Here is a 26,246-nt window from a genome sequence, read left to right as displayed (position 1 = left end):
CCCAGTCCTCCGTTCCTTTAGGGCAGGGCAAAATATCGATAATTAATCGAATTTGTCGAAAAAAACAATTTTTATTTTGCAAATTTGAGGTTAAAAAAAGTGTGTATATATATATATATATATACATACCCTACAGTTTTTTTTCGGACATTTTCACGTTCCGATGTGAGCCAGCCCCCCGTTTACCCTTTGAGTAGGTTATATCTGTGCCACAGCCATGTTCAATGTTTTATTCGCACTATGCTGAAATGCTAAGGGAAGAGTTTTTTTTAAAAAAATTGTAACGTTATAAAATATGTAGTCATCTGATTTGTTAATCTGAAAATTGAAGCTACTGTGAAGTAGCTCTTGCACTTTTGCTTAAACCTGGTTAAAGCTTGAAAATGTTGAATGACAGAGCCTCATTTACTTTTTATTTTGGGATTGTTCTATGCATTTTAACTCTTGAGGACAATCACAGCAATAAAATCTCTGATTTTTTAAAGAAAATTTCGATTCAGAGATTTTTATTAGGCAAAATCGCCCATCCCTGTATACGATACGTTCCTCCATTCATTGTTTATTAGTAATCATGAAAAAAGCTCTATAAACTTCAGACACTTTAATAGTTGATGTCTCCATTCTGCTCTTTCTTACATCTACACAGTAACTTGAACTCGCGACAGAGACTTTAGCCATGGGTGAAAAGTGCCCTGCACTTCTCGTTCTTAGAACTGTGGGGCGGTTAGCACCTTTGATCTGCAGTTTAAAACACTGCATTAGGAAAAGAAAGTAACAGTTTAGTTATAGGAATAGCTAAATAGTCCAACACCAAATTAATCCATTAGTTCTCTGTTCTGCTTTTCCCTTATTCAAGGGCTTGCTACAAATAGTCCCGTCTTGCTTCAAAGACTTGTCAGGGTTTTCATGCTGGATGATGTTTTCCAGTCCACACTGATCAACTGGTCTGATGGGCCCCCGTTATCCTCAGTAATGTTCAAAGGACGGACTCTCCATCTTTGTTTCCTGAAAGCTTCCCTGTGAGGGACCTTTGGCCCCTAATGCTTCACGTCCCCTGCTTGTCTGGGTGGCTCTTTAGTTTGTGGAACTTGACGCTGTCCAGCTTCTCAAAGCGTTTGTTGCAAAACTCGCAGGTGAAGTTGTAGTGGGCCTCAGAAGTGTGTTTCTTCATGTGCCAGTTCAGGGACGCACGCTGGCGACACTGGTAACCACAGATCTCACATCTGATAAATAGACGTCACAGTCATACGTTTAGAAGAGTTTAGTGTTAAAAGGGTCAGTGTGTGTCCACAGGGACTTACTGCAGAGGGGTTTCTCCAGTGTGGGTTCGCCTGTGAACCTCCAGGTGATTTTTACGTTTAAAAGACTTGCCACATGTCTCACAGATGAAGTCTCTGACTCCTGAGAGGAAGCACATGATAGCAAAGAAGTGCATGTTAGCAAAGAAGCGCATGTTAGCAAAGAAGCGCATGTTAGCAAAGGAGCACATGTTAGCAAAGCGTAGAGGACTGCTACACTCAACCCTGGTGGATTTGGGCCATGGTTGGGGCAATTATAATTGTAATCGCGTAATTGATAATTACAATTATGGTGTAATTAAAACTGTAAGTGTTATCTTAAAAAATCTGTTCCTGTCGTAATTGTAATTGAGTTAAGATAATTGACTTTGTAATTGTTATGAAAATTTTATAAAAATTGTCAATTATATTTTAACGCAAAACTGGAGAACCATGTTACCGTTCTACATATACAGTATGTAGTTAACATTTATTACAATATGTTTCATATCAAGTTTTCCCACATTTTACCATTTACCAAAAAATGAAATTGAGAGGTACTGACAGAAAAAGGCTCAGACGCCCACACCAAAAATATGATTTCCTATATTTTCATTGATTATGAAGCCTAACAAGGTAACCAATAGATAGGAAATAAATGAGATGATAGATTTTTGTTTTTAGAGTATTTTACAGCTGATTTATGACCCATTATGATTAGAGATGATAACAGAAAGTTAACACAAGAGGATGGTTCACTTTTATTAGGTTATTTATTTTAGGCTCAGTAATTGATAACATAATTGTAATTGACTTTCTGAGGATAACAAAATATTTGTAATTCAATTGTAATTGGGAAAAATGCTGGTCACTGTAATCATAATTGAACATGGGTAACTGAAAAATGTAATTGAACCCAACCCTGGTGGATTTAGGCGCCCACCTGAATGGATGATCATGTGACGATGCAGATGGTTTGACAGATAGAACTTCTTCCCACAGCCAGGGTGAGTGCAGACCTTCGTCCTCCCTTTTCTATGGACCAGGTTCACGTGATTCTACAACAAACATGTTTTTACCTGCTGTGATTGAATTCATGAGTGAAAGGTTACAGATTAGGGCTGGGCGATATGGCCTTTTTTAAATATATCACAATATACAATATATATCTAGATATTTTACCCTTGCCTTGAGATGATGCTTTGATGCATACAATTGAACCAGAATGGCAATACTCAATATATATTGATGTTTCCTCTGTGATGTTATAGCATAACGTACCTGTTTCTTTTTTCAGAGGCAAACCCTTAAAATAACACCTTTGTTAACAGAGGCATAGAGAACAATATCATAATTTATAAAACAAATTATGTGCATATTTTAAAAACAACTTCAGCTGACCAAAGTGCTGTACAGTTTTTTAATATTATAATTAACTAATATTATTTATTTATTATTACTGACAATTGTGAATTTATCAGATACTATTATCCAAAGGAGCATACAGAATATATAAACAGTTACCGCTACTAACACGCGTGCACACGCACGCACTTGCTGTAATGATGGCCTTCTGAGGACTGTCCCTTTAATGGAGCCATGGTCAGAGTTCAGTCAGACCTGCCTTCTTCCTGATTTCTACTGAGTGCATGAACGGAGTTTTATGTTACTTTTCTGTTACCATCCTGACATATAAGAAGTGTTTGAGCTTCCCCTGCATACAGTAAACGTGCAGTGTGACGGTAACCAGTTGTTTTGAGTTTAGAACGTTATCGCCCCGCGGAGACCTCTGGATTTCTACAGTGCACACAGTGTTTCACGTAGCATTATGAGTGTCATAGACTTTCTCATTATGGGGACCATGTCCTTAACAGGATGGTAGGCTACTGCCTTGGTAATCTTGCTCCACTTTTCACTTTTTCTTTCATAAGGCACAGCACAAGTCATTGAAGCTTTCATCGTGGTTTGTTTCAGCTGCTATCAGAGGAACAGAGCGAGAGAGAGGCGGGGCGAGGTTGAGAGGGACAGATAGAGGAGGAAAAGGAACACTCGCAGCTCTATGGAAGAAACTTTTCATGCTACATGAATTATATCGATATTACGATATAGTCCTATGCTATATATCTTAAACAAATATATCGATATTTATTAAAAATTTGATATATCGCCCAGCCTTACTACAGATGTTTTAAGTCTGACCTGGAAGCTGCTGATTGCTACATAGACTTGACTGCAGCCTTCATATGGACAGTGGAACATCTTGAGCATCCCATCAGCCTCGATGACGGGGCCCCGCCTGCTTCTCTTTGACCTGACACTGTAAGCACGGCACAACATGCACATAAGTGCACGTCCTGTAGTGTCATTCATAGTGAACACACCAACCTGCTCAGGCTTCTTTGTAGCTCACGTTCACTGCTCAGCTCCATGTGGTTGACGGAGGGCTGCAGCAGCTGCTTTTCAGCCAATCCTGCAAACAATCAACAATTCATGAAAGTCAAATGCCAAACTCTACAGATCAGGATGACTTTAAACAGCTTTTTCAAAAAGACTGAGGTAAAAATTTTTTTTTTAAAAAAATCAAATAATGTTTATATTTCTGCAGATAAAAGGCATCTCAATTGTAAATCATCATGTTTCTCAAAGTTTGGGACCAGAAAGTGTTCAACTGAAAAAAAACCCCAAAAATACTTATGTCACCCAACACTTAATAATCCCATCAGAAAAAGCCGATTTGAAGAAGACATGATATAGTAATGTTTTGATATTTCTAAAGGAGCTCATGTCATATATAAAGAAAAACTTTATTTTTAAAATTGCATTGAGGTCCACTCAAAAAGAGCTCAGGAAAAGGCCTAAAAGTCTAAACAAATAAAGGTGGCACTAAAGAAAGAAAAATGATGGAGCTCATGATTCTTGAGTTTGTTTCTTTTTTTTTTTAAATTAAAAATGAGCTTCGGTGTAAGCCAAGTCAACCAAGGAAACGGTTGGTCGACCAACACTATAGCACACGTAGTGATTAGTCGACCCAAAAAAAAAAAAAAAAACTGAGAATGAATGATCAGGTGCAGAGGGAGACGGGGAGAAAGGAAAAAAGAGAGAAATATTTTGTTTTAGCTTTGTGTGGTGCTGATTTGCTTTTAAACACAGACCATTTATGGTATGACCCTTATTCAAGTTTTGACCAGAACCCGACAAAGCAAAAGTGAAACCTACAAGTTGCCGGTCGACCTAAGAAAATCTTGGTCGACCACGACAGCATCGACCAATTAGTCGACTAAACGACCAAAGTTGTCAGCACTAGTGTAAGCTATGATTAGTGATTAATACACGCTGTTTATCCTTTTTACTGTTCCATTGCTAGGTGGAATTTCTGATCAAATATATTTGAAGAACTTCCACAATCTACAAAAGCAAGGATCGTCTGTGTGTGTGTAGCGCATATCTCCCTGATCGAGCTGAAACTGTTTTAACAGCTTGCACATAGCATGAGTGTGTGCATCCATTATTTTGGACTTATTTGGTTTGGAAAACGTTTGTCATTTTATTTTGAACGCTGGTTAAACCGGACATGAGAGGAGGGAGGGGCGTCCAGTACTGTGAACACATGCCCGCCAAGTTCTCAGTGAACACAGCATTATAAACGCTGATATTTTCACCAAGTGGTTATAACCTAATGCACACCTTGGATGTACATGACATGTTTGTGTGTAATTAATTTTCCCACTGGGTTTTTTTTAGTTTTTCCTTGTTGAAGGAGGGTCTAAGGACAAGGGATTTATTATCCATTTGCTCAAGTCCAGTGAACATTGGTGCAAACTTTATTTATCAATTTATCATGTTCATGTCCTTTAGAATTAAACCAGGGAAATCACACACATTATTTTAGTTTGCACCCGTAAATAAACCCCTTAATAACACTACAAAGTGCAGAGTATGTACACCTCTTTGTACATCCAACCTTCAAACACATACTCATTTGGCCATAATTGACAACTCTACTTAGGTTCCTCCCACTATATAAATACATTATTCCAACAGGCACTGTACTAGTATGAAATCATTTTGTTAGAATAATATTGTTGTGTTTACAACCACTATTGTGTTTTATGAATTTACAAAAATCAAAAGCTGTCTGAACGTTCTCTGACTAAACCTAGTAATATACACAATCTTATGATAACATTTTAATATTTAAATCAGAGTAAACATTTTAATTTCCGATACGATACTGATATTGCCCCCTTGAGTATTGACTGATACCGATATCAGCATGAATATTACATACTTTTAAGACTTATTTTGTAGTGTGGAATGTTAGAAAAGGTACTTATGAGAAAAACTGAACCATTCATTATTAACTAACGGGTTACATACATTTAACCCTAAACAGAAGAATATTCTACACTTGAACAAAATAATAATAATTAAAAAAATCAGAACACTGAAAAATAACCATAATTAATCCAATAAAATCAAAAAGGGTCATTTCATGTCATTCCAATTTTCAGGACAACCCACGCACTTTGGTCTCAAAGCTGAAAATGGAAAAAAAAACAAGGACACACAAAAATCAACACATACCATCCTCACTAAATTGGCCATATCTCAAAAAGTGTTGATCCGATCAATCTAAAAATGTACAGTGTGCCTCTTGAATAATTACGGAACAATTGTTAAAATTTCATTGGATATATTAGATGCAGCTCAATATCATCTAATACTCTTTTTTTGAGCTAATATCAGACCAATATTTATATCGAATCGGGACACTTTTATGATAATTGTTTCTGTCAATGTCCTTCAAGAAAACTAGGGTTGGGATAAGAGTCTTTTTCAGATAATTTTTAATCTTTATGTGAAGTTGTCTTCACAAAATTAAAAAGGATCAAAATGACTCAACCCACAACCACCCACAGTAGACGACTGGATTTAATGAGGATCCAAAATAACTGGTTTTATGTAATTTAGAGCAAATGGTTCACATTTATTACCCCCATAAGATCAGATTTTGTTTAACAGCATCCCACGTGCACCCCACCCCTTCAGCACACTCTCCCTGTTCTTTTCTATATAGTTACTGTGATAAGGGAAGAATTATTTATTTTTGAACTTCTGAGTATGAAGATAAAAGGTTTTAGTGACAAATAAGCAGAGAAAACATGATCAGGTTGTCTAAGGAATTTCTGTAAGTCCCTCTAACTTGAATTTGTGATTGTGTTGAATATAACTATGGTAAAAAAAAAGGAAAAGTTTTAAGTGTTGTATGTGGGTATATATAATGATATATAAAACTATGCACACTTTTCTTTTGTTTTATGTCATTATACTACTTTTGAAACCTACATGTAAAAGAAATATTCTCTGTCTTTCCAGGTTTACTTCATTTAATTTAATGTAACTGTTTTTTATTTCTCTCTGAGTTTTGTTTTAAGAAAAATGACTTTTATCTTTCAAATTGTGTTGTACGCCACCCGGTGTAAACTTTGTGTGATTGTTCCAACAAAAATACAGAAAAATAAAGAAAAAACAATTAAAAAAAATGGTGGATCAACACGTGAGCTTCTTTAGAGGAGCAGTTTTTTTTGTAGAACCACATCACCAGACTTTTCACAGTGTAATTTAGACAGAAGGACAAATACTCACTTGACAGGTGAAGCTTGGGTGATATTTGATTTGGTTTGATTTTCTAACAACACCATCAGAGCAAATTAATGTGAATGACATGTTCTTCAGTGTGAGTTTGAGGGGCACTCACCACTCATGGAGTCTTCATCCTCGGTGTGTGTTCTGGAGGCGGACGCACACACCTGGTTGTAGGTGACGCCCCCGATGACGGTGCAGGTGACTTCCTCCACATCTCCTGCTCCCATGTTGAGTTGGATTCCATCAGATGTCAAGGCCTCATAGCTGGGGCCGGTGATGATGATTAACTGAGGTAGAAGAAGAAAACAAAACCTGCTGAATCAGCTCCTTGGTTGACCATGAAGTGGTAAAGTCCTCTAACCACCTGTGAGCCCTCCAAAGCCGTCTTCTGGTCGGGGGTCTCACAGCCAGTGACCACTGCGTGCAGTGTCTGATGGTGGAACAGCTCACTCTGCTCCTGCACCTCCAGAGTCGGGGGCACCAACATCAGGGGCCGATCACTCAGAGGAACCAACGCACTCAAGCTCTGCGAAAGCTCAGCGTCGTCTGCCGTCTTTTCCAGGTCGCCACTTAAGGAGGTTGTCGTGATAACACAGCCGTGATGAATGGATCTGAGGTTTTCTTCACTCTCACCATTGCTGTCCGGCTGATCTTCTGCCTCCAGCTCTTCTTCCTCCACCTCAGGGACAGAGTGAAACTCCTCCATGATGGAATCCTGAGCTTGATCCATGTCCCACACAGGCTGAGCTGTGGGCGGAGCCTCAGTGTGCACTTCATGTGTGACCTGTTGGTTAAGACTTGTAGCCTCTGCAGCACCATTATTAGCATGTTGTATCACAGATACGCCATCTTCTTCCACATCTACAGTAGAAAACATCATTAAATCAGTAAAAAGATTTGGATTTGGCTAAAATGACTAACACATCATCGTGCACCTTTAAAGCGTCTGCGAGTCTCCTTCCTTCTCTTTCTCCTCAACACCGGTGTCTCAGTTGTTGTTGTTGTTTCCTCCTGTCTGTTGACTTCCTCGTTGTGCCCAGAGTCATTGGCCCCCCTCAGAGGTGAGAAAAGGTACTGCATAAAGGAATGGTTGGCGTCACATTGCCAGACGGCGGCTGTGGAGAAGTCGGACTGGGGCTCCAGAGCTCTGAGCTGGGGCTCATGGGGGCAGGAGCGTGTGTGCTCCTGGTACCAACACACCAGGCTCTGCAGGCTGGAAACCTGCCCACTCCTGCCTGGGGGGCCACAAGAGGGAAAGCAGGATGTTTCAGGATGACAAAGGCTGATGACAAAGGCCGATCCTTCCCCAAAATGTAGATAATGATCACGTTTTTTTCTCCCAATGAGTTTTAGTCAGCTGAGGCTATACGATAGCACACTGGGACTTTGATCAGGATAAAATGGGACAGAAGAAAATGGAGGGATTTCATTTTGAGCAACAAATACATCACTTTTTAATATATTTTCAAGTGATATTAGTTTCTAATAAATAGACAATGAACAAAACAATCACTATTGTTTCACCTACTAAATTTTTTTAAAAATGTATTTACAGCTAGTTTGATATCAAAACAGTGTGTATAGCACAACTTGTATAACTCACCTCGTTTCTGCGTTACTGAACGCTCTGGAACATTGTCTTTCCTGTAATACACATACATATAAAACTACATTTAGTTCAACAGTCCGAGCTAGTGGATTGGTGTGTGAGTGTGTATGTGTATATATATCAACATTCACCATTGTTTTGGAACAACTTTGAATCCGTGGAAACAGCAGAACTTTGGCAGTGTTTTGTCAGGGTTCCAACAGCTTTAGTCAATGTAAATTCAAGACTTTTTCAGACTTTTTATTGCAATTTGAAATTCAATTTAAGATCAACTTCACAGTAAACATAATTGAGGGAAAAAATACTACATCCATTACAGGGTTAGGGTAATTTTTTTCTAGTGCAGACGTGCAGCTGGTGGCCCCCAAAGTAAACACACAAAAACACACCAAAAGAAAATAAACATACAAATAATCAAAATCACTCCAAAAACACAAGATTACTACAAAAATAGCCAGAAATCTATAAAACAACAACAAAATACAAAAAATTTAATTTAATGTTGGACAGGCAATTTTTTGTTAAATTTACATTTTCCCATGTTGTTTATACATTTGTTTATACATCATTGATCGTCTGAATGATCAATATCTTCCGATGAACATATACAGCAACTTGATTTTTCATCTTTAAATTTAATTTTGATATTAACTGGGTAGAGTATCACGATAGCATCGTATCGCAACATTCTCACCATTACTCACCCCTACTTTCTACATCTTGTAACAGTATTCTCTCACTACTGTGTTGCGAACCAAGTCCTTTTGTTGTATTGTAATAGAACATGAATTTAAGCAATAATGTGCATCCTAGATTATACTTTGATAGATCACAGCTCATGAGTACAAAGCTCTATAAATTATACTTATTACTTCATAATTGTAATATATATTATCTTAGACGATGTGCCAATAGCAATACGCTTTATGTGTGTGTTTCTGTAGTTATGGCAGCTCACAATGTGTCCCTCCCCTGGTCCTACCCGCAGTCCTTGCGGTGCTTGTGTCCGTAGGTGGAGTGCAGTAGGATCAGGTACTCAGCCAGCCCGGCGTCGCTCAGGCTGGTCCTCCGACGCAGCTCGCTCCACAGCCGGTGCGACTCTCCCAGGTAAACCCTCCGAACGTCGTACTTCTTTCGGGACTCGAGGCGCCTCTGAGCCCGGTCAGAGTCGTTAAGCCTGGGCCGACCCCTGCAGCGCCTCGCAGAATCCTGTTCCTGGTCCCCAGTCGGGTTAGAGCCCACGTAGAGCCGGGGTTCCGTCAGAATGTCCGCCATGTTTAAGTAAACAGCTGATGCTCTCACATCCCGGAATTAACGTCACACCAAGACGGAAGTACTTCCTTTACAACGCTTAGTTTTAGGTTTATTACTATTTTAAATCTCTTAACTTAATTACATATAGAAAAAAAAATCACCAGTTCATCAATGATAGACAGAGGTATTCAACAAAAAATCTTTCTTTGTTCCTTTTACTATTAGCACTAAATCTTTGATCTTGTTTTTGTTCACGTTTGTACAGTGCAGTCTTTAAAAACAGTATATAAATAAACAATATATATTGCTCTGTAATTTGTTTTCATTCACATTTGATTATCTGCAGATCTAATGGAGCAACTGTATTTTTTCATTGTACATATCTGCATTTTATTGTACATTTGTATTATATAATAATAATAATAATAATTATTATTATTAATCTTATTTTTTATTTTTTTACTGTAATGTGTGCACTTGTATTTAATCCTTAGTTAATCATTACTTAATTTAGTCTTTTAATTATTTATGTACGTTTTCTTTCTCTTTCTTTATTTGTTTAGTGCTTATTTTTTAATAGTAATATTTATTGAGCCTCTGTAATGACAGTAATTTCCCCCTGGGATAAATAAAGTACTTCTGATTGTGATATTGTTTGTTTCTCAAAAATTTAATTAATAAAATGGCTTAAAATCAAACCTTTTATGCTTGGAGGATTTATTTTTTTATTTAACATTAAACATTTCAGGGAAAGAAACAGAACAGATGTCAACAAGCGAAATAATCACGTTTAACCTTCAGAATCAGAATCAGAATTCCTTTATTAATCCCAGGGGGAAATTGCTTAACCTTGATTTGAGTCAAGTTTGACTGTGAAAATGTCAAGAATTTGTGTTTTACATTCATATGCAATAGACCTTGTGATAAAAGCGAAACATTGTTTTTGTTGTTTACTATTAAACATGTATTGTCCTCATTGTTGAGACTCGAAATAAAGTTTGAAGAAAGGAATGATGATGATTGGTAGAGCTAAATGTATGTAGCTCAAAACCAGCCAATCAAACTCCAGAGAGGGCGGGTCTTAGCTGTGCCCCGCGAATTTAGTTGTAAACAACTCCGCACGTAGGAAAACGTGTTTGTTTCAATGAATAATAGCTATGGCAGATATCTTATCTCTTGTATTCAGGACTTACATGCATAAAAAAGCCCTAAAAGAGGCTGGGAGCGGTGTTGTAGTTCCGGCCAGCACCGTGTTGGTGGGTGAGCAGAGCATTAGCCGCTCCGTGCTAATGCTAGCCGCAGTGACAGCAGCCTCTCACATGGGGATGAGGGTGATGTTCTTCACTCACACACGGATCCAAAGCCTTCCTCCCTCTCTACAGAGATGTGTGCCCAACCTGAGCCCTGAAAGTCTGAAGGTAAACAAGCTAACAGCCGCTCTTTCGCACATGGTCGACATCTGCTGGTTGAAAGCTTAAAATTCACCATTAGGAGTCATTTAATTAGTGAGGATGCATTGGCATCCTCACTATTGTATTCGTCGTACTTTATTATTATATGTTATTATTCTTCCGTCCTCTCAAACTCGTCCCACAGTTTTCAACAATTGAGGTATCAACCTTTTCAGAAAATTCTGCACTTCTCTGCTATGTTCCAGCTTTTTCAAAACTTTTCAACTTTTTGAGTTATTTCTCGTGGAAATTTTTGCTCTCATCCACTTACATTGAAAGTTCAAACCTTTTTGACTTTCTTGATCCAAACCATTCAACGTTTTCAACCTTTTTCAACTGTTTCAACCTTTTCAACCTTTTTCAAACATTTCAACCTTTTTCAACCTTTTTCAACCTTTTTCAACCTTTTTCAACCTTTTCAAACTTTTTCAACCTCTTCAACCTTTTCAACCTATTTCAAATTTTTCAAACTTTCTCAAATTTTTCAAACTTTTTCAAAATTTTCAAACTTTTTCAACCTTTTTCAAACTTTTTCAACCTTTTTCAAACTTTTCAACTTTTTTCAACCTTTTCAAACTTTTGAACCTTTTTCAACCATTTCAAACTTTTTCAAACTCTTAAACACTTTTCAAACTTTTCAACCTTTTCAAACTTTTTGAATGCTAAAACAAGGCTATTGCTAACGCTATGCTAATGTTAACGCAATGCTAATGCTAGCGCAATGTTAATGCTAGCACATTGCTAATGCTAGCACAATGTTAATGCTAGCACAATGCTAATCTTAGTGTAATACTAACGCAATGTTAATGCTAGCACAATGCTAATGCTAGCGCAATGTTAATGCTAGCGCAATGCTAATGCTAGCGCAATGCTAGTGCTAGCACAATATTAATGTTAACGCAATGTTAATGCTAGCGAAATGCTAATGTTAGCACAATGCTAATGTTAGCGCAATGCTAATGCTAGCACAATGCTAATGCTAGCACAATACTAATGCTAGCACAATGCTAATGTTACCGCAATGCCAACGCAATGCTAATGCTATTACATTGTTAATACTAGTGCAATGCTAATGTTAACACAATACTAATGCTAACACAATGTTAATGCTAGCACAATGTTAATGTTTGCGCAATGCCAACGCAATGCTAGTGGTAGCGCAATGCTAATGCTAGCACAATGTTAATGTTTGCGCAATGCTAATGCTAGCGCAATGCTAATCTTAGTGCAATAATAACGCAATGTTAATGCTAGCACAATGTTAATGCTAGTGCAGTGCTATTGCTAGTACAATGCTAATGCTAGCATAATGATCATGGTAGTGCAATGCTGTTGCTAGCACAATGCTAATGCTAGTGCAATGCTATTGCTAGCACAATGCTAATGCTAGTGCAATACTAATAATAGTACAATGCTATTGCTAGCACAATGCTAATACTAACGCAATGCAAATACTAACGCAATGCTAATGTTAGCACAATGCTAACACAATACTAATGCTAGCACAATGCTAATGCTAGCACAATGCCAACGCAATACTAATGCTATCACATTGTTAATGCTAGCACAATGCTAATGTTAGCGCAATGCTAATGCTAGCGCAATGCTATTGTTAGTGCAATGCTATCGCAATGCTAGTGCTAGCGCAATGCTATTACTAGCGCAAATCTAATCCTAGTGCAATGCTAATGTTAGCGCAATGCTAATGTTAGGGCAATGCTAATGCTAGCGCAATGCTTGTGCAATGTTAATGCTAGCACAATGTTAACGCTGATGCTAACGCAATGCTAACGTTTTCAAACTTTTTCAACCTTTTCAAACTTTTTGAATGCTAAAACAATGCTATTGCTAACGCTATGCCAATGCTAACCCGATGCTAATACTAGCGCAATATTAATGCTAGAGCAATGTTAATGATAGCACAATGCTAATGCTAGCATAAATGCTAATGCCAACGCAATGTTAATGCTAGCGCAATGCTAATGCTAGCACAATTCAAATGTTTGCGCAATACTAGCGCAATGCTAATGCTTGCGCAATATTAATGCTAGTGTAATACTAATGCTAGCACAATGCTAATGTTAGTGTAATGCTAATGCTAGCACAATGTTATTATTAGCGCAATGCTAATGCTAATATATTGCTAATGCTAGCGCAATGCTAATGCTAGCGCAATGCTAATGCTAGCGCAATGCTAATGCTAGCGCAATGCTAATCTTAGTGCAATAGTAGCACAATGTTATTGTTAGCGCAATGCTAACACAATGCTAATGCTAGTGTAATGCTAATGCTAGCACAATGTTATTATTAGCGCAATGCTAATGCTAACACATTGCTAATACTAGCACAATGTAAATGTTAGCACAATGTTAATGCTAGCATAATGCTAATGCTAGCACAATGCAAATGTTAACGCAATGCTAATGCTAGCGCAATGCTAATGCTATTGTTAGCGCAATGTTAACGCAATGCTAGTGCTAGCGCAATGCTAATGCTAGCGCAATGCTAATCCTAGCGCAATGCTAATGCTAGCACAATGTTATTGTTAGCGCAATGCTAATACAATGCTAATGCTAGTGTAATGCTAATGCTAGCACAATGTTATTATTAGAGCAATGCTAATGCTAACATATTGCTAATGCTAGCGCAATGCTAATCTTAGTGCAATAGTAGCACAATGTTATTGTTAGCGCAATGCTAACACAATGCTAATGCTAGTGTAATGCTAATGCTAGCACAATGTTATTATTAGCGCAATGTTAATGCTAACACATTGTTAATGCTAGCACAATGTAAATGTTAGCGCAATGTTAATGCTAGCATAATGCTAATGCTAGCATAATGCCAACGTAATGTTAATGCTAGCACATTGCTAATGCTAGCTCAATACTAATTCTAGCGCAATACTAATCTTAGTACAATAGTAACGCAATGTTAATGCTAGCACAATGCTAATGCTAGTGCAATGCTATTGCTAGTACAATGCTAATGCTAGCGCAATGCTAATGCTAGTGTAATGCTGTTGCTAGCACAATGCTAATGCTAGTGTAATGCTATTGCTAGCACAATGCTACTGCTAGCGCAATGCTAATAATAGTGCAATGCTATTGCTAGCACAATGCTAATACTAACGCAATGCTAATGCTAACGTAATGCTAATATTAGCACAATGCTAGCACAATACTAATGCTAGCACAATGCTAATGCTAGCACAATGCTAATGCTATCACATTGCTAATGCTAGCACAATGCTAATGTTAGCGCAATGCTAATGCTAGCACAATGCTAATGCTAGCGCAATATTATTATTAGCACAATGCTAACGCAATGCTAGTGCTAGCGCAATGCTAATCCTAGTGCAATGCTAATGTTAGCGCAAAGCTAATGTTAGCGCAATGCTAATGCTAGCGCAATGCTAGTGCAATGTTAATGCTAGCACAATGTTCACGCTGATGCTAACGCAATGTTAACTTTTTCAACCTTTTCAAACTTTTTGAATACTGAAACAATGCTATTGCTAACGCTATGCCAATGCTAACCCGATGCTAATACTAGCGCAATATTAATGCCATCGCAATGCTAATGATAGCACAATGCTAATGCTAGCATAAATGCTAATGCCAACGCAATGTTAATGCTAGCGCAATGTTATTGCTAACACAATTCAAGTGTTTGCGCAATACTAGCGCAATGCTAATGCTTGCGCAATATTAATGCTAGTGCAATGCTAATGCTAGCACAATACCAATCTTAGCATAATGCTAACGCAATGCTAATGCTAGCGCAATGCTAATGCTAGCGCAATGATAATGTTAGCGCAATGATAATGTTAGCGCAATGCTATTGCTAGCGCAATGCTAATGCTAGTGCAATAGTAATGCTAGTGCAATGCTAATGCTAGCACAATGTAAATGTTAGCGCAATGCTAATGCTAGCACAATGCTAATGCTAGCACAATGCCAACGTAATACTAATGCTAGCACATTGCTACTGCTAGCACAATGCTAATGTTAATGCAATATTTATACTAACGCAATGCTAATGCTACCACAATGCTAATGTTAATGCAATGCCAACACAATTCTAATGCTAGCGCAATGCAAATGCTAGCACAATGCTAATGCTAGCACAATGCTATTTTTAGCGCAATGCTAACACAATATTAGTGGTAGCGCAATGTTAATGCTAGCCCAATGCTAATGTTTGCGCAATGCCAACACAATGCTAATGCTAGCACATTGCTAATGCTAGCGCAATGCTAATGCAAATACAATGTTAATGCTAGCGTAATGCTAATGCTAGCACAATTCAAATGTTAGCGTAATACTAGCGCAATGCTAATGCTTGCACAATGCTAATGCTAGTATAAATGCTAATGCTAGCGCAATGCTAATGCAAATGCAATGTTAATGCTAATGCTAGCACAATTCAAATGTTAGCGCAATGCTAATGCTAGCACAATGCTAATGCTAGCGCAATGCTAATGCTAGTGCAATGCTAATGCTAGCGCAATGCTAGTGCTAGCACAATATTAATGTTAACGCAATGCTAATGCTAGCGCAATGCTAATGCTAGCGCAATGCTAATGTTAGCGCAATGCTAATGCTAGCACAGTGATAATGCTAGCACAATACTAATGTTAGCGCAATGCCAACGCAATGTTAATGCTAGCACATTGCTAGTGCTAGCACAATGTTAATTTAATACTAATGCTAACGCAATGCTAATGCTAGCACAATGCTATTGTTAGCGTAATGCAATGCTAATGCTAAAGTAAAGCTAATGCTAGCGCAATGCTAATGCTAGCACGATGCTATTGTTAACGCAATGCTAATGCTAGCGCAATGCTAATGCTATTGTTAGCGCAATGCTAATGCTATTGTTAGCGCAATGTTAACGCAATGCTAGTGCTAGCGCAATGCTAATGCTAGCGCAATACTAATCCTAGCGTAATGCTAATGCTAGCACAATGTTATTGTTAGCGCAATGCTAACACAATGCTAATGCTAATGCTAGCGCAATGCTAATCTTAGTGCAATAGTAGCACAATGTTAATACTAGGGCAATGCTATTGCTAGCACAACGTTAATGCTAGGGCAATGCTATTGCTAGCATAATGCTAGTGCTAGTACAATACTATTGCTAGCACAATGCTAATGCTAGCGCAATGTTAATGTTAGTGCAATGCTATTGCTAGCACAATGCTAATACGAACGCAATGCTAATGCTAGCGTAATGCTAATGTTCGCACAATGCTAACACAATACTAATGCTAGCACAATGCTAATGCTAGCGCAATGCTAATGTTAGTGCAATGCTTATATTAGCGCATTGCCAACATAATGTTAATGCTAGCACAATGCTAATGTTAGCATAATGTTAATGCTAGCACAATGCTAATGTTAGCACAATGCTAATGTTAACGCAATGCTAATGCTAGCACAATGCTAATGCTAGCGCATTAAGGCTAAATGTTAATGCTAGCACAATGCTAATGTTAGCACAATGCTAATGTTAACGCAATGCTAATGCTAGCACAATGCTAATGCTAGCGCATTAAGGCTAAATGTAAATGCTAACACTAGGTTCATCAAACTTTTTTAAACTTTTCAACATTTTTCAACCTTTTAAAAATATTCCAAATGTTTCAACTTTTTCAACTATTTCAACCTTTTCAACTTTTTCAACTGTTTTCATAAGTTTTTCAATCTTTTTCCAATTTTTTCAAACTTTACAAACTTTTTCAAACTTTTTCAAACTTTTCAACCTTTTCAACCTTTTTCAAACTTTTCAACCTTTTCAACCTTTTTCAACCTTTTCATCCTTTTTCAACCTTTTCAAAGTTTTTCAACCCATTTCAAATTTTTTCAACCTTTTATTTTTAACCTTTTTCAACCTTTTTTTAACCTTTTTCAATCTTTTTTAAACTTTTCAACTAACTTTTCAACTAATGCTTCAGCTGTTTGTTCACTTTCAGCTCATATTGGGAATTTACTTATACTAGTATATAAACTGGTTTTCGCGATTGTTGCGAAGTTATTACAACGATAAGGCTTTTGCTAGGTTAATGCTATGCTAATGTAGTGCGACGGGGGTCAGCACATGCATCCTCACTTGCATTTTCTTCAGGAAATGCAAAAATTCTAGTTATAAAGGGTTTTCAAAGCATTAACTAAAAAAAAAAAAAAAAAGCATTCGGATTTAAAAATAGAAGTAAAAGAGTAGTCAGCTTTCATTTGAACATTATTGACATGTTATATAGTTACGGGTAAATCCAATTTCAACATTAATGCACCGTAAACACAAGTAAATAACTTTAACATCACTTTTACTGAAACAATTAAACATTTTGAATTAATTTTATTCACTGGAATATTTGTTTTTAACTAGGGATGTTACGATTCACTCAACTCCCGATACGATTCGATTCACGATACTGGGTTCGCGATACGATTCTCTCACGTTTTATTTTACAAAATGGGACCGTAGACAATTTTTTTTTGGGGAAAAAAACTAGAAAATACTGTACTATTTTCCTTTTATTTTTCATTGTCAAAAGAATTCCTTGATAAACAATTCAAAACAATGCAATTTAACTAAAAATAAATCTTGAATGAAATAAATAAAATTATAATACAAATGAAAATGAAGCCTATTAATTTAAATTCTGGTTCTATAATAAACAATGCAAAACTGCATAATAGTTCTTTTTCTTTTTAAAAGTGCAACTGAAAATGTATTTTGTGCCTTAACAATTGGACTTTAAAAAAAAAAAACCGTGATTGCAATGATTTACGTCATATTTGTTTGGACCAGCAGAGGGCGCTGGTAATACAGTGGTCGGTTGGCATGCAAATCTTGCAGTGAAGAAGAGAAGCTATGCTAGCAGACAGAGCTAATAGAAAAACGTGACTTTTACAGATATTCAAGTAATATTACAGATATTCTTTCGGTGCTAAAGGATTAATGAATAATTTATTAACATATTTAAGAGTAGAAGGCGGCCAGACAGAAAGTATTAGCAGACTCCGCCAGCCGCCTTCTGCTGGTTAAAAAAAGTACTGCGATTCAATTTTCAAAAAATCGATATCAACCGTGATGCCTATGAATCGATTTTTAACTGCTTTACGATTAATCGTTACATCCCTATTTTTAACTGTATATAATGATTTATCTAATGACTAACATTTCCCCTGTATATTTTTTTTTACTTACTTTTCTTTCATTTTTCACACGGCAGGATTGTCTTTTTATTTACACTTGAGGAGAAAAAAGTGAACTAATATCGGCAGTGTATGGAAGCCCGTTTCCGCCACTAAAAAAAATTAAAAATCACCAAGGAAAGTCCTAATTATGTGTTAGAAAGTCATAATTATGAGAAATAGTCATAATTATGAGAAACAAAGTCATAATTATGAGAAACAAAGTCATAATTATGAGTTAGTAAAGTCATAATTATGAGATAGAAACATTTTTGGTCCATCCATCTGTACCCATGGCACTGACCAGAAATCTCCATTTGTTGTTCAATAAACCGTGCTACTTCAGCCACATCAGTTTTATCCTTTCGACACCAGAGCCTCTTTTTGCTTAGTATCTTTTCAAGGTTGCGTTTACTCAGCATATTTATATGTGAATTTGCAAGCAACCAAAGTATTTCATCATTTGTAAAGCCCCGTCTAAAGTAGTCTTCGATAGTCCTATCAGCCATCTCTCAGTGTCAGCTCATCACATGAACAAGCTGCTGTAAATGTGTTTAAGTATCTCATAATTATGACTTTTTTCTCATAATTATGACTTTCTATCTCATAATTGACTTTACTAACTCATAATTATGACTTTCTATCTCATAATTGACTTTACTAACTCATAATTATGACTTTCTATCTCATAATTATGACTTTCTTTCTCATAATTATGACTTTCTATCTCATAATTATGACTTTTTTCCCATAATTATGACTTTCCTTGGTGATTTTTTTTTTTTTTAGTGGCGGAAACGGGCTTCCATAGCAGTGTGATGCCCTCTGTGTTCAAATTATTTTTTACAAAGATCAGAAGGATATGCTTTGCTACACATCACGGTAATCCTCTCTTACTTTGTGAGGCCAGTTTCCTCTTGTGGCCACTGCAGTAGTACATGTTTGCACAGCCAGAAACCATCGGTCTAGGACCCATTGAGTTAGGACCCTCGGATTAGGACCCCTACCGTTTTTTTCGCCACAGCACCAACTAGAGGCCGGATGTCTGAGCAGGAGGCTTGAGGTCTGGGACCCATAGAGCAGTGATTCTCAACTGGTGGGTCGGGACCCAAAAGTGGGTCACGGACCAGTACTGGGTGGGTCGCGGACAGCTGGTTAAAAATAAACACTTAATGTCTCTCATGTTGGACTTGTCTTTTATTTTGAAAAAACCTTTTTTTGACAGGCATGCTGTGAAATGCATGTTGCCCACGAAAATATATAGATTTATGTTTTAAAAAAGATTATGTATGTGTGTTTTAAACAGCTACTTTCGAAAAACTAAACTTGGTCTGAAGAATTCTTAAAAAAAAAAAGAGTGGGTCGCGAATTAATGACCGTGGCAATGTGGGTCCCAGGGTGAAACCAGTTGAGAACCCCTGCCATAGAGGGTTTTCACGGTGCGTCATCAACCCTGAAGTCGCCATTTTGGAGATAAGCAGCATGTTTACAAACAGCACTCAAATGAGCAAATCCCGAATTTTGAGAGGAAATGGTGAACTATTACCATGTTTTTGGCTGTACTAATCGGTCAGAACGTGGAAAACGTAGAGTTTTATAGACTGCCAAAAGTTATCACAGATTAGGGAAGAACAATGTCTGAATTTTATTGTCAGGAGAGCAGTGACATGAGACTAGCTCACCATTGTTCACCAGTTGTTATTGATGTATATTCAAACACTGCTGCCCTCATCTCCCGTCTTGCATTTAAATCCAGCTCCAGGTATTCCAGTTTTTTCTATACAGTTAAAATTATATAGAATGATGCTTGATTTGATTTGATTTATATTGATCATGTAAATGGAAACTTAAAAACAGTTTAAAATAAAATAAATTGACATCAAGAAATAAAACAATATCTTACATCTTCAAATTCTTACACATCTCAGTTTACATGAACACAATGTTATATAATTATAAGTATTTGAAAGGCTACAAAAAGTAACATGAATATAATAACACATGATCATGTGACACATGGCAATTGCTAATTTCTTGCCACACATAAAACATACATATTTAACCTGTACATTGGTGGTTAAATGAATCTGTTCCCACACAATTAAAATCTCTATTTTCTTCCAGAATAGTGTTTTTGTTGGTTTAGTTTCTTACCAGGGATTTAAAACTTAGTCACAGGTGCAGGAAAGTTGATGGTCTGTAGATGTTAGAGGAGGTGAAGTAGGAAGGTGCTGAGTCATTGTACAACGCAATTTATTTTAGGTTAACTAATTGTTATATCTTGATTTTATTTGTCATTACTCATTAATAGCCTCTGTAAAAAACAACTTTATTTCATTTTTTTTTTTTTTAATATTTTCACTCGCACACACTGTACAAATACTCGCATAGACTCGAGACTGCGACCATTTTGGTTCCAGTTTCGAGCTGTTTAAATTATCCTGATGACATAATTCCAGACCATAATAATTAAACAACAAATGGATGCAAGCATACATCAGTTATTTCACCACTAGGGGCCAGAATATTTTACAGTATCAGAAGTTATCATTAAACCACGATGTTTCAGACTCTACAATCCCTGTCATCGATGGTCTCGTCCAAACCAACAGAACAAATTTATCCACAGATCTTCTGTAGCTCTGATGAGATGTTGTTTAAACACTCTGAGCAGGTGAAGCAGATTAAAGCTGACTCATGTTTTCATGGAGCGCCGCTGTGCTTGACGAAAAACGGATGGAGTTTCACAGGCACAGCAAAGTTAAACGGGCACTGTTGGCTTGGGATTCAGGAGTCAGTGATGATTTGCGCTGGTTTTTTTGGCAATTTTAGACAGTGTTTGATGTGTTTTAGGCAGTGTTTAATGCAGCCAGGCCAGGAGGGGGTAAGGCGCGGTGTACCGTATAAACGCTCCCTGTAACATTTCCCCATAAAAAATGTTCCTTGCCTCACGGTGACGGTGTTTCATGTTGATTCTGTCCATTTCTGCATTTATTCGTTTTCATTAGTCGATTCCGGGATTTGTAGGGCCTTATTAGTATTCAGCTGCATGTGTGTCTGTTTGTGTCCGCAGCAGTGAATAAACCTCATCCGATACTAACTTTCTTCAGTGTCGACTTCTTTGACATCACTACACTATGCATACGCAGCGCCCCTCATTGGCCAGTTTAGGTCCATGATAGGTGCACCACGTGACGTAAAGTTCCGTCATTTGTATTTCAGCTCCTATTTATTTTTAGCTTCCCTGCTAACCCTTTTATTTTAGCCCTAACTGTAACTATATCTCTAACCCTAAAACCCTTTGTCGGAAATTTACTTTTAAAGGTGGAATTTGCCGTGTTAATGTTACAGTTTTTCTCGATTGTTTACACACATTTTCTGAAAGCATGCCTCATATTCTCAGAACTCTACACACAAATCTAAAAACACACACAATGGGCAAAACCTCTCAATTCTCCTGCAAAATTAAACTTCGCATTCAAAACAATGTTATTTCTTTTCAAAATGGTATTTTGTTTTCAAATGACACAAACCATCATATCAATAGACATAAGAGCCAGTTGAACACTGACGTGCTCAATGTAAAACACACCATTCATCGTAATGACTTAGGCCTTTTTTGTTCAGTGTTACACTTACTACAGACAGTATATACAGAAGTGTGTTGTAATGTAAGATATTTGAGAATATTGTTTTTATACTCAGAACACACAAATACATGGTAATAAATATATTCTATTTTTCCCACAAAAACAATGTACACAGTGTACATCCCAACCAACACAAGGTTCCACAAACAAAACAGAAGAATTTACTGTATACAGTTACTGTAAAAAAAAAAAAAAAAAAAAAAACTATGCTGCATCCTGTCTTCTGTTTGGGTCTGGCCACAGCACCTCATCCACATCACAATCAATGTTTTTCCTGGCCAAGCAGCAGGGGAAATAGCGCCTAGCATGGCCGATCCAGCCATGAAAAGCATCAACTGCCATATCTCTACATGCGTCTTCCATAGCTTGGAGAAGGGGTATATATGTTTGTAGATTTCGGTCATACACTTTCCATCTCCAGGCAGAAAAAAATTCCTCAATAGGATTTAGGAATGGGGAATATGGAGGGAGATAAACAACCAAAAAAAGTGGGTGGGCAATGAACCAGTTACGAACCAGAGCAGCCCAGTGGAAACTTAGGTTGTCCCAAATTACAACGTACCTGACCTGCTCTGGGCCATCTATCTGGTCTGGTGGAATGAGTGTGTTGTGTAGCGTTTCCAGGAATGTGATCAGATGGATCAGTGTTGTAGGGGCCAAGGGTACCATGGTGATGCATCACACCGTGGTGCGTAATCGCTGCACATATTGTGATGTTCCCTCCGCGCTGGCCAGGGACTTCAACAATAGCACGCTGCCCGATTATATTCCTTTGTCTTTTTGTGAGGTTGAATCCAACCTCATCAATGAAGATGAACTGGTGGTCCACTGCAGCCTCTGGCTCAAGGACTCTCTGAAACACACATGACAATATCAGAAATAGACATGGGAGTGGTCACTATTGTAAAACACAATCATTGTGATTACAATACTGAAATATGTATACAGTGTTGCGAGTATGCATCAATTGTGGGATCTTATAGGACTCACTTGCACATAGTTAATCAATATTTTGAAATATGTCATTGTTTTCTATTATTTTTCTTTGTATTTGCCGCAATGTTATGGCGTTATTTTCTAGGACCATGTTGATTATTTCAGTTTCCTGTTCAGGAGATAGAATATGTTCCCGACCACCATGTGTTGGTAATCTTTCAGTTCTGCCAAACAAATAGTAAAATACTGTAAATACTCTGTAGGAATGCAAAGTAGGAATACATTTCCCAAATACTTGAAACATACTTTATTTTTATAGAACAGTCCATAGGCATTTCTGTACTACTGTACTCATTGAGTACTGTATTGATATGCAGTACTGCAATTTTCTATTGAAAGTAGATTTCTTACCTATTCTCATTTGGGAAGGTCTGGATAATGGATGCTACAGTGTAGCTGCTCAAATGTGGCTGTACTCTTTGCCCCGCCTCCCTCATTGTTAGACCATGGTTGATCACATGGTCAACCAAAGTGGCTCAGATCTCATCAGAGATTATAGTCCTTGGCCTTCCTTGTCCTTGTCCTCGTTCTCGTTCTCGTCCTCTTACTCTTACTCTTCTGGCTCTGGCTCTCCCTCTGTTTCCAATGTTGGCATCCATTGCTCCAAAACAGAGCTCACCTTTCGCCCTTTTTATGCTAAAGCTCTGATTGCTAATTGTAAACCTGTGTGACAGGTGTTTACCCATGTGATGAGTCAATGTGCATAGTAGGACAACTTAACTTTAATTTGAATGGTAGTGTGTTCCTTGTGAAAACAAGAGATTTACATCATGAAATTTGTGCCAAATGCTAGAATTGTGTGTAGTGTTGTGAAAAAAATGTGTTTTAGAATTGCAATTTGAGTGTAAAGCAGGAATTGTGCTTGTAGTTTAGCAGAATTGGTTCAGGGGGTTGGTGCACGAGTTACATGTTGTGGTCATTGTGTCTCAAGTACCAGTTTTTGTGTGTAAACAATCAAGAAAAACTGTAAAATTAAAAAAAAACAAAGTCAAATGTGGGATCCGAACCCATATTAGCGGTGAGTGCGGTGGTGATACATTGTGCTTATGTGTCATATCACATCCAACACCTGTAAAATGTGGGTGTGATCTCATACACTTAGCCAAAAGAGAGAGGTCGTGGCTATTTGTGTGGTAAACATTTTTAGTTCATGTTCTAATCAAAATAATTTTTATCATCATTTTGTGTATTTTGTTGTTGTTTGTCTGTTCTTTGTATTATTCAGTATACATTTGTCTCTTACTTTGTGTGGTGTTGGTATTATTTAAATGATTTAAATTAAATCATTTTCTCTCAGCGTGTGTTTTTGGTGTTTCTTATGTCGTTTTGGTTGTTTTATTGTGTATATTTGATAGTACTTTTGTGTATTTTTCTTTCATTTTGTGTGTATTTGTTGTCATTTTGTGTGTAGCTTGTAATAGTAAGCATTCTTCTCTTAGTGTCTGTGTTTTTGGTGTCATTTTGTTGTTGTTTGTCTGTTTTCATTATTTAGTATATTATTCTTTTAATTTGTGTGTTTTTGTTGTCGTTTTGCTGGTAATATTCACTATCATTAATTTTAATTAAAACAGACATGATAAAACCCCATTTTCTTAATGATTTTGTTAATTTTCCTCTCGCTCTCTCTCAAGTTCCTCCTGTAGTGCCATGTACATGTACCCTAGGGGTACCCCCATTTGAGAAACGTGGCAATAGTTTATTAATATTTCTAGAAAAATTATAAAATCGTACTATAACAATAATTTAGTGCTTAAAAATTGAGATAGTTTGCTGCTCATTCACTCTACATCTTGTATGGTAAAGTTGTATTCATTTGTTACACTTGGTGAGGTTTACAAGTAAGAATTATTAACATCTTCAGTTGTTAATAATGTTGTACATATAGTAATGATGTAAAGGAGGAAGCACACAGTAAGGCTAGTTTTGACATATTTATTGTTTTGTTTATTTTCTCTTTTCAAAGAAAATCCAGTTTTCTTATCCCAGGACGGTGGAGGAGCTCCTGCAGCAGGTGGCCAGCCTGCATGAGTCCACCAACACGTCCCCGGCCCCTCCTTCACTTATTATCGTGGACAGACTGGAGTGTTTCCTGCGTAGTCACAGCAGGTTTCCCCAGGGAGAGCAGTCCTGTGCCGCACACGTTTGCGCTCTTCTCTGCGACGCCGCTGCTTTCTTCTCCCAGAAGCTGGAGTCACAGGGCTCCAGCTCGGGCCCCTGTCGACTCATCACCTCTTTCCTCCCAGAAGCTCACGCTGAGAAAGCCGAAGGTGGACCATCTGCCACAGATCCTGTCCTCGATGTCCTGGATCGATACTTTGAGGTGCGCTGCACCCTGGATCCAGACAGAGGTTATGGAGCGACAGCAGCTGGAGCAGCAGAGCTGTGGAGCGTTTATCTCTCTGGGAGAGGACTGGCTAAGGACAGGGTGGGTGTAACCCAGGAGTGGCAGCTCTTTGTTTTTCCTGACGCTTTAATGGAGTTTAAGTTAGTGTGACTGGATTTACAAAGCTGGGAAATACAAATAAATTCACAGATTTCTTATAACAAACATTGTTTACTCTTATTTTAAAGATCAGTGCCTGTATTCACACAGCATCCTAAGGCTAAAAATTAGTGATGTCACTCTTCGAAAAATCTTAGAATTCCTCGAATTTTAAGATTTTTCTTAAAATCTTTCCTTGTTAGGATAAAAGTAATTCACAAAGCATCTTAGGCCTTAAGAGAGCTCCTAAGGTGTAAAACTGTTAGGACTTTTAAAAAGCCTTAAAAGTGTCTTAAACAGAAACAGAGAGAAAAACAAAGATATTATATGTACGTTTAACGGCGGTGATATAATAAGACGCTACTGGATTATATTGATATATCAATGCATTGATTAGCAGAGGCAGCAATAGTAATGGGCAATATTGACAAAAAAAAAATTCTGGTATTTATCACGATAACGATAAAAATCATGATAAATAAAAACTATAAATAAAAAGTAGTATTAAGAAAATACACAACTTAGTGTGAACAGGTTCTTTACAAACAAATAAATCTGAATACATCAACATTAGACACATTTAAAAAGCCTACAATATCTGACTTCATGAGCTGATATTTCATGGAATATATTTATGCATGTGGGTCACTCTATTAGTGTTATTGTATGTAATTCATTC

General features: G+C 37.4%; 2 protein-coding genes across 3 annotated transcripts; one reads left to right on the top strand and one right to left on the bottom strand.

Annotated features, from left to right (window-relative positions):
• Positions 1 to 436: 436 nt before the first annotated feature.
• Positions 437 to 9,978, bottom strand: znf653 (zinc finger protein 653). Of its 2 annotated transcripts, XM_028456171.1 has the most exons (10): positions 9,515 to 9,970; positions 8,527 to 8,567; positions 7,859 to 8,158; positions 7,288 to 7,784; positions 7,036 to 7,210; positions 3,663 to 3,747; positions 3,477 to 3,594; positions 2,221 to 2,335; positions 1,302 to 1,401; positions 437 to 1,223 (listed from the first exon to the last, which is right to left on the bottom strand). In XM_028456171.1, exons 1-10 carry the CDS (start codon positions 9,805 to 9,807, stop codon positions 1,046 to 1,048), a joined length of 1,902 nt encoding a protein of 633 aa, XP_028311972.1. In that variant the 5' UTR covers positions 9,808 to 9,970; the 3' UTR covers positions 437 to 1,045. The 2 variants fall into 2 exon arrangements, with proteins under 2 accessions (XP_028311972.1, XP_028311973.1); XM_028456172.1 differs by lacking the exon at positions 2,221 to 2,335 and having other exon boundaries at positions 1,033 to 1,223; positions 9,515 to 9,978.
• Positions 9,979 to 10,867: 889 nt separating this feature from the next.
• On the top strand, positions 10,868 to 25,610 carry swsap1 (SWIM-type zinc finger 7 associated protein 1). The gene is made up of 2 exons (XM_028456173.1): positions 10,868 to 11,204; positions 25,049 to 25,610. Exons 1-2 carry the CDS (start codon positions 10,944 to 10,946, stop codon positions 25,577 to 25,579), a joined length of 792 nt encoding a protein of 263 aa, XP_028311974.1. The 5' UTR covers positions 10,868 to 10,943; the 3' UTR covers positions 25,580 to 25,610.
• Positions 25,611 to 26,246: the final 636 nt, after the last annotated feature.

Source organism: Gouania willdenowi, chromosome 8 (genome assembly GCF_900634775.1).
Source record: "Gouania willdenowi chromosome 8, fGouWil2.1, whole genome shotgun sequence".
NCBI classification, from domain to species: Eukaryota; Metazoa; Chordata; class Actinopteri; order Blenniiformes; family Gobiesocidae; genus Gouania; species Gouania willdenowi.
This window is presented reverse-complemented; position numbering and strand designations above follow the sequence as displayed.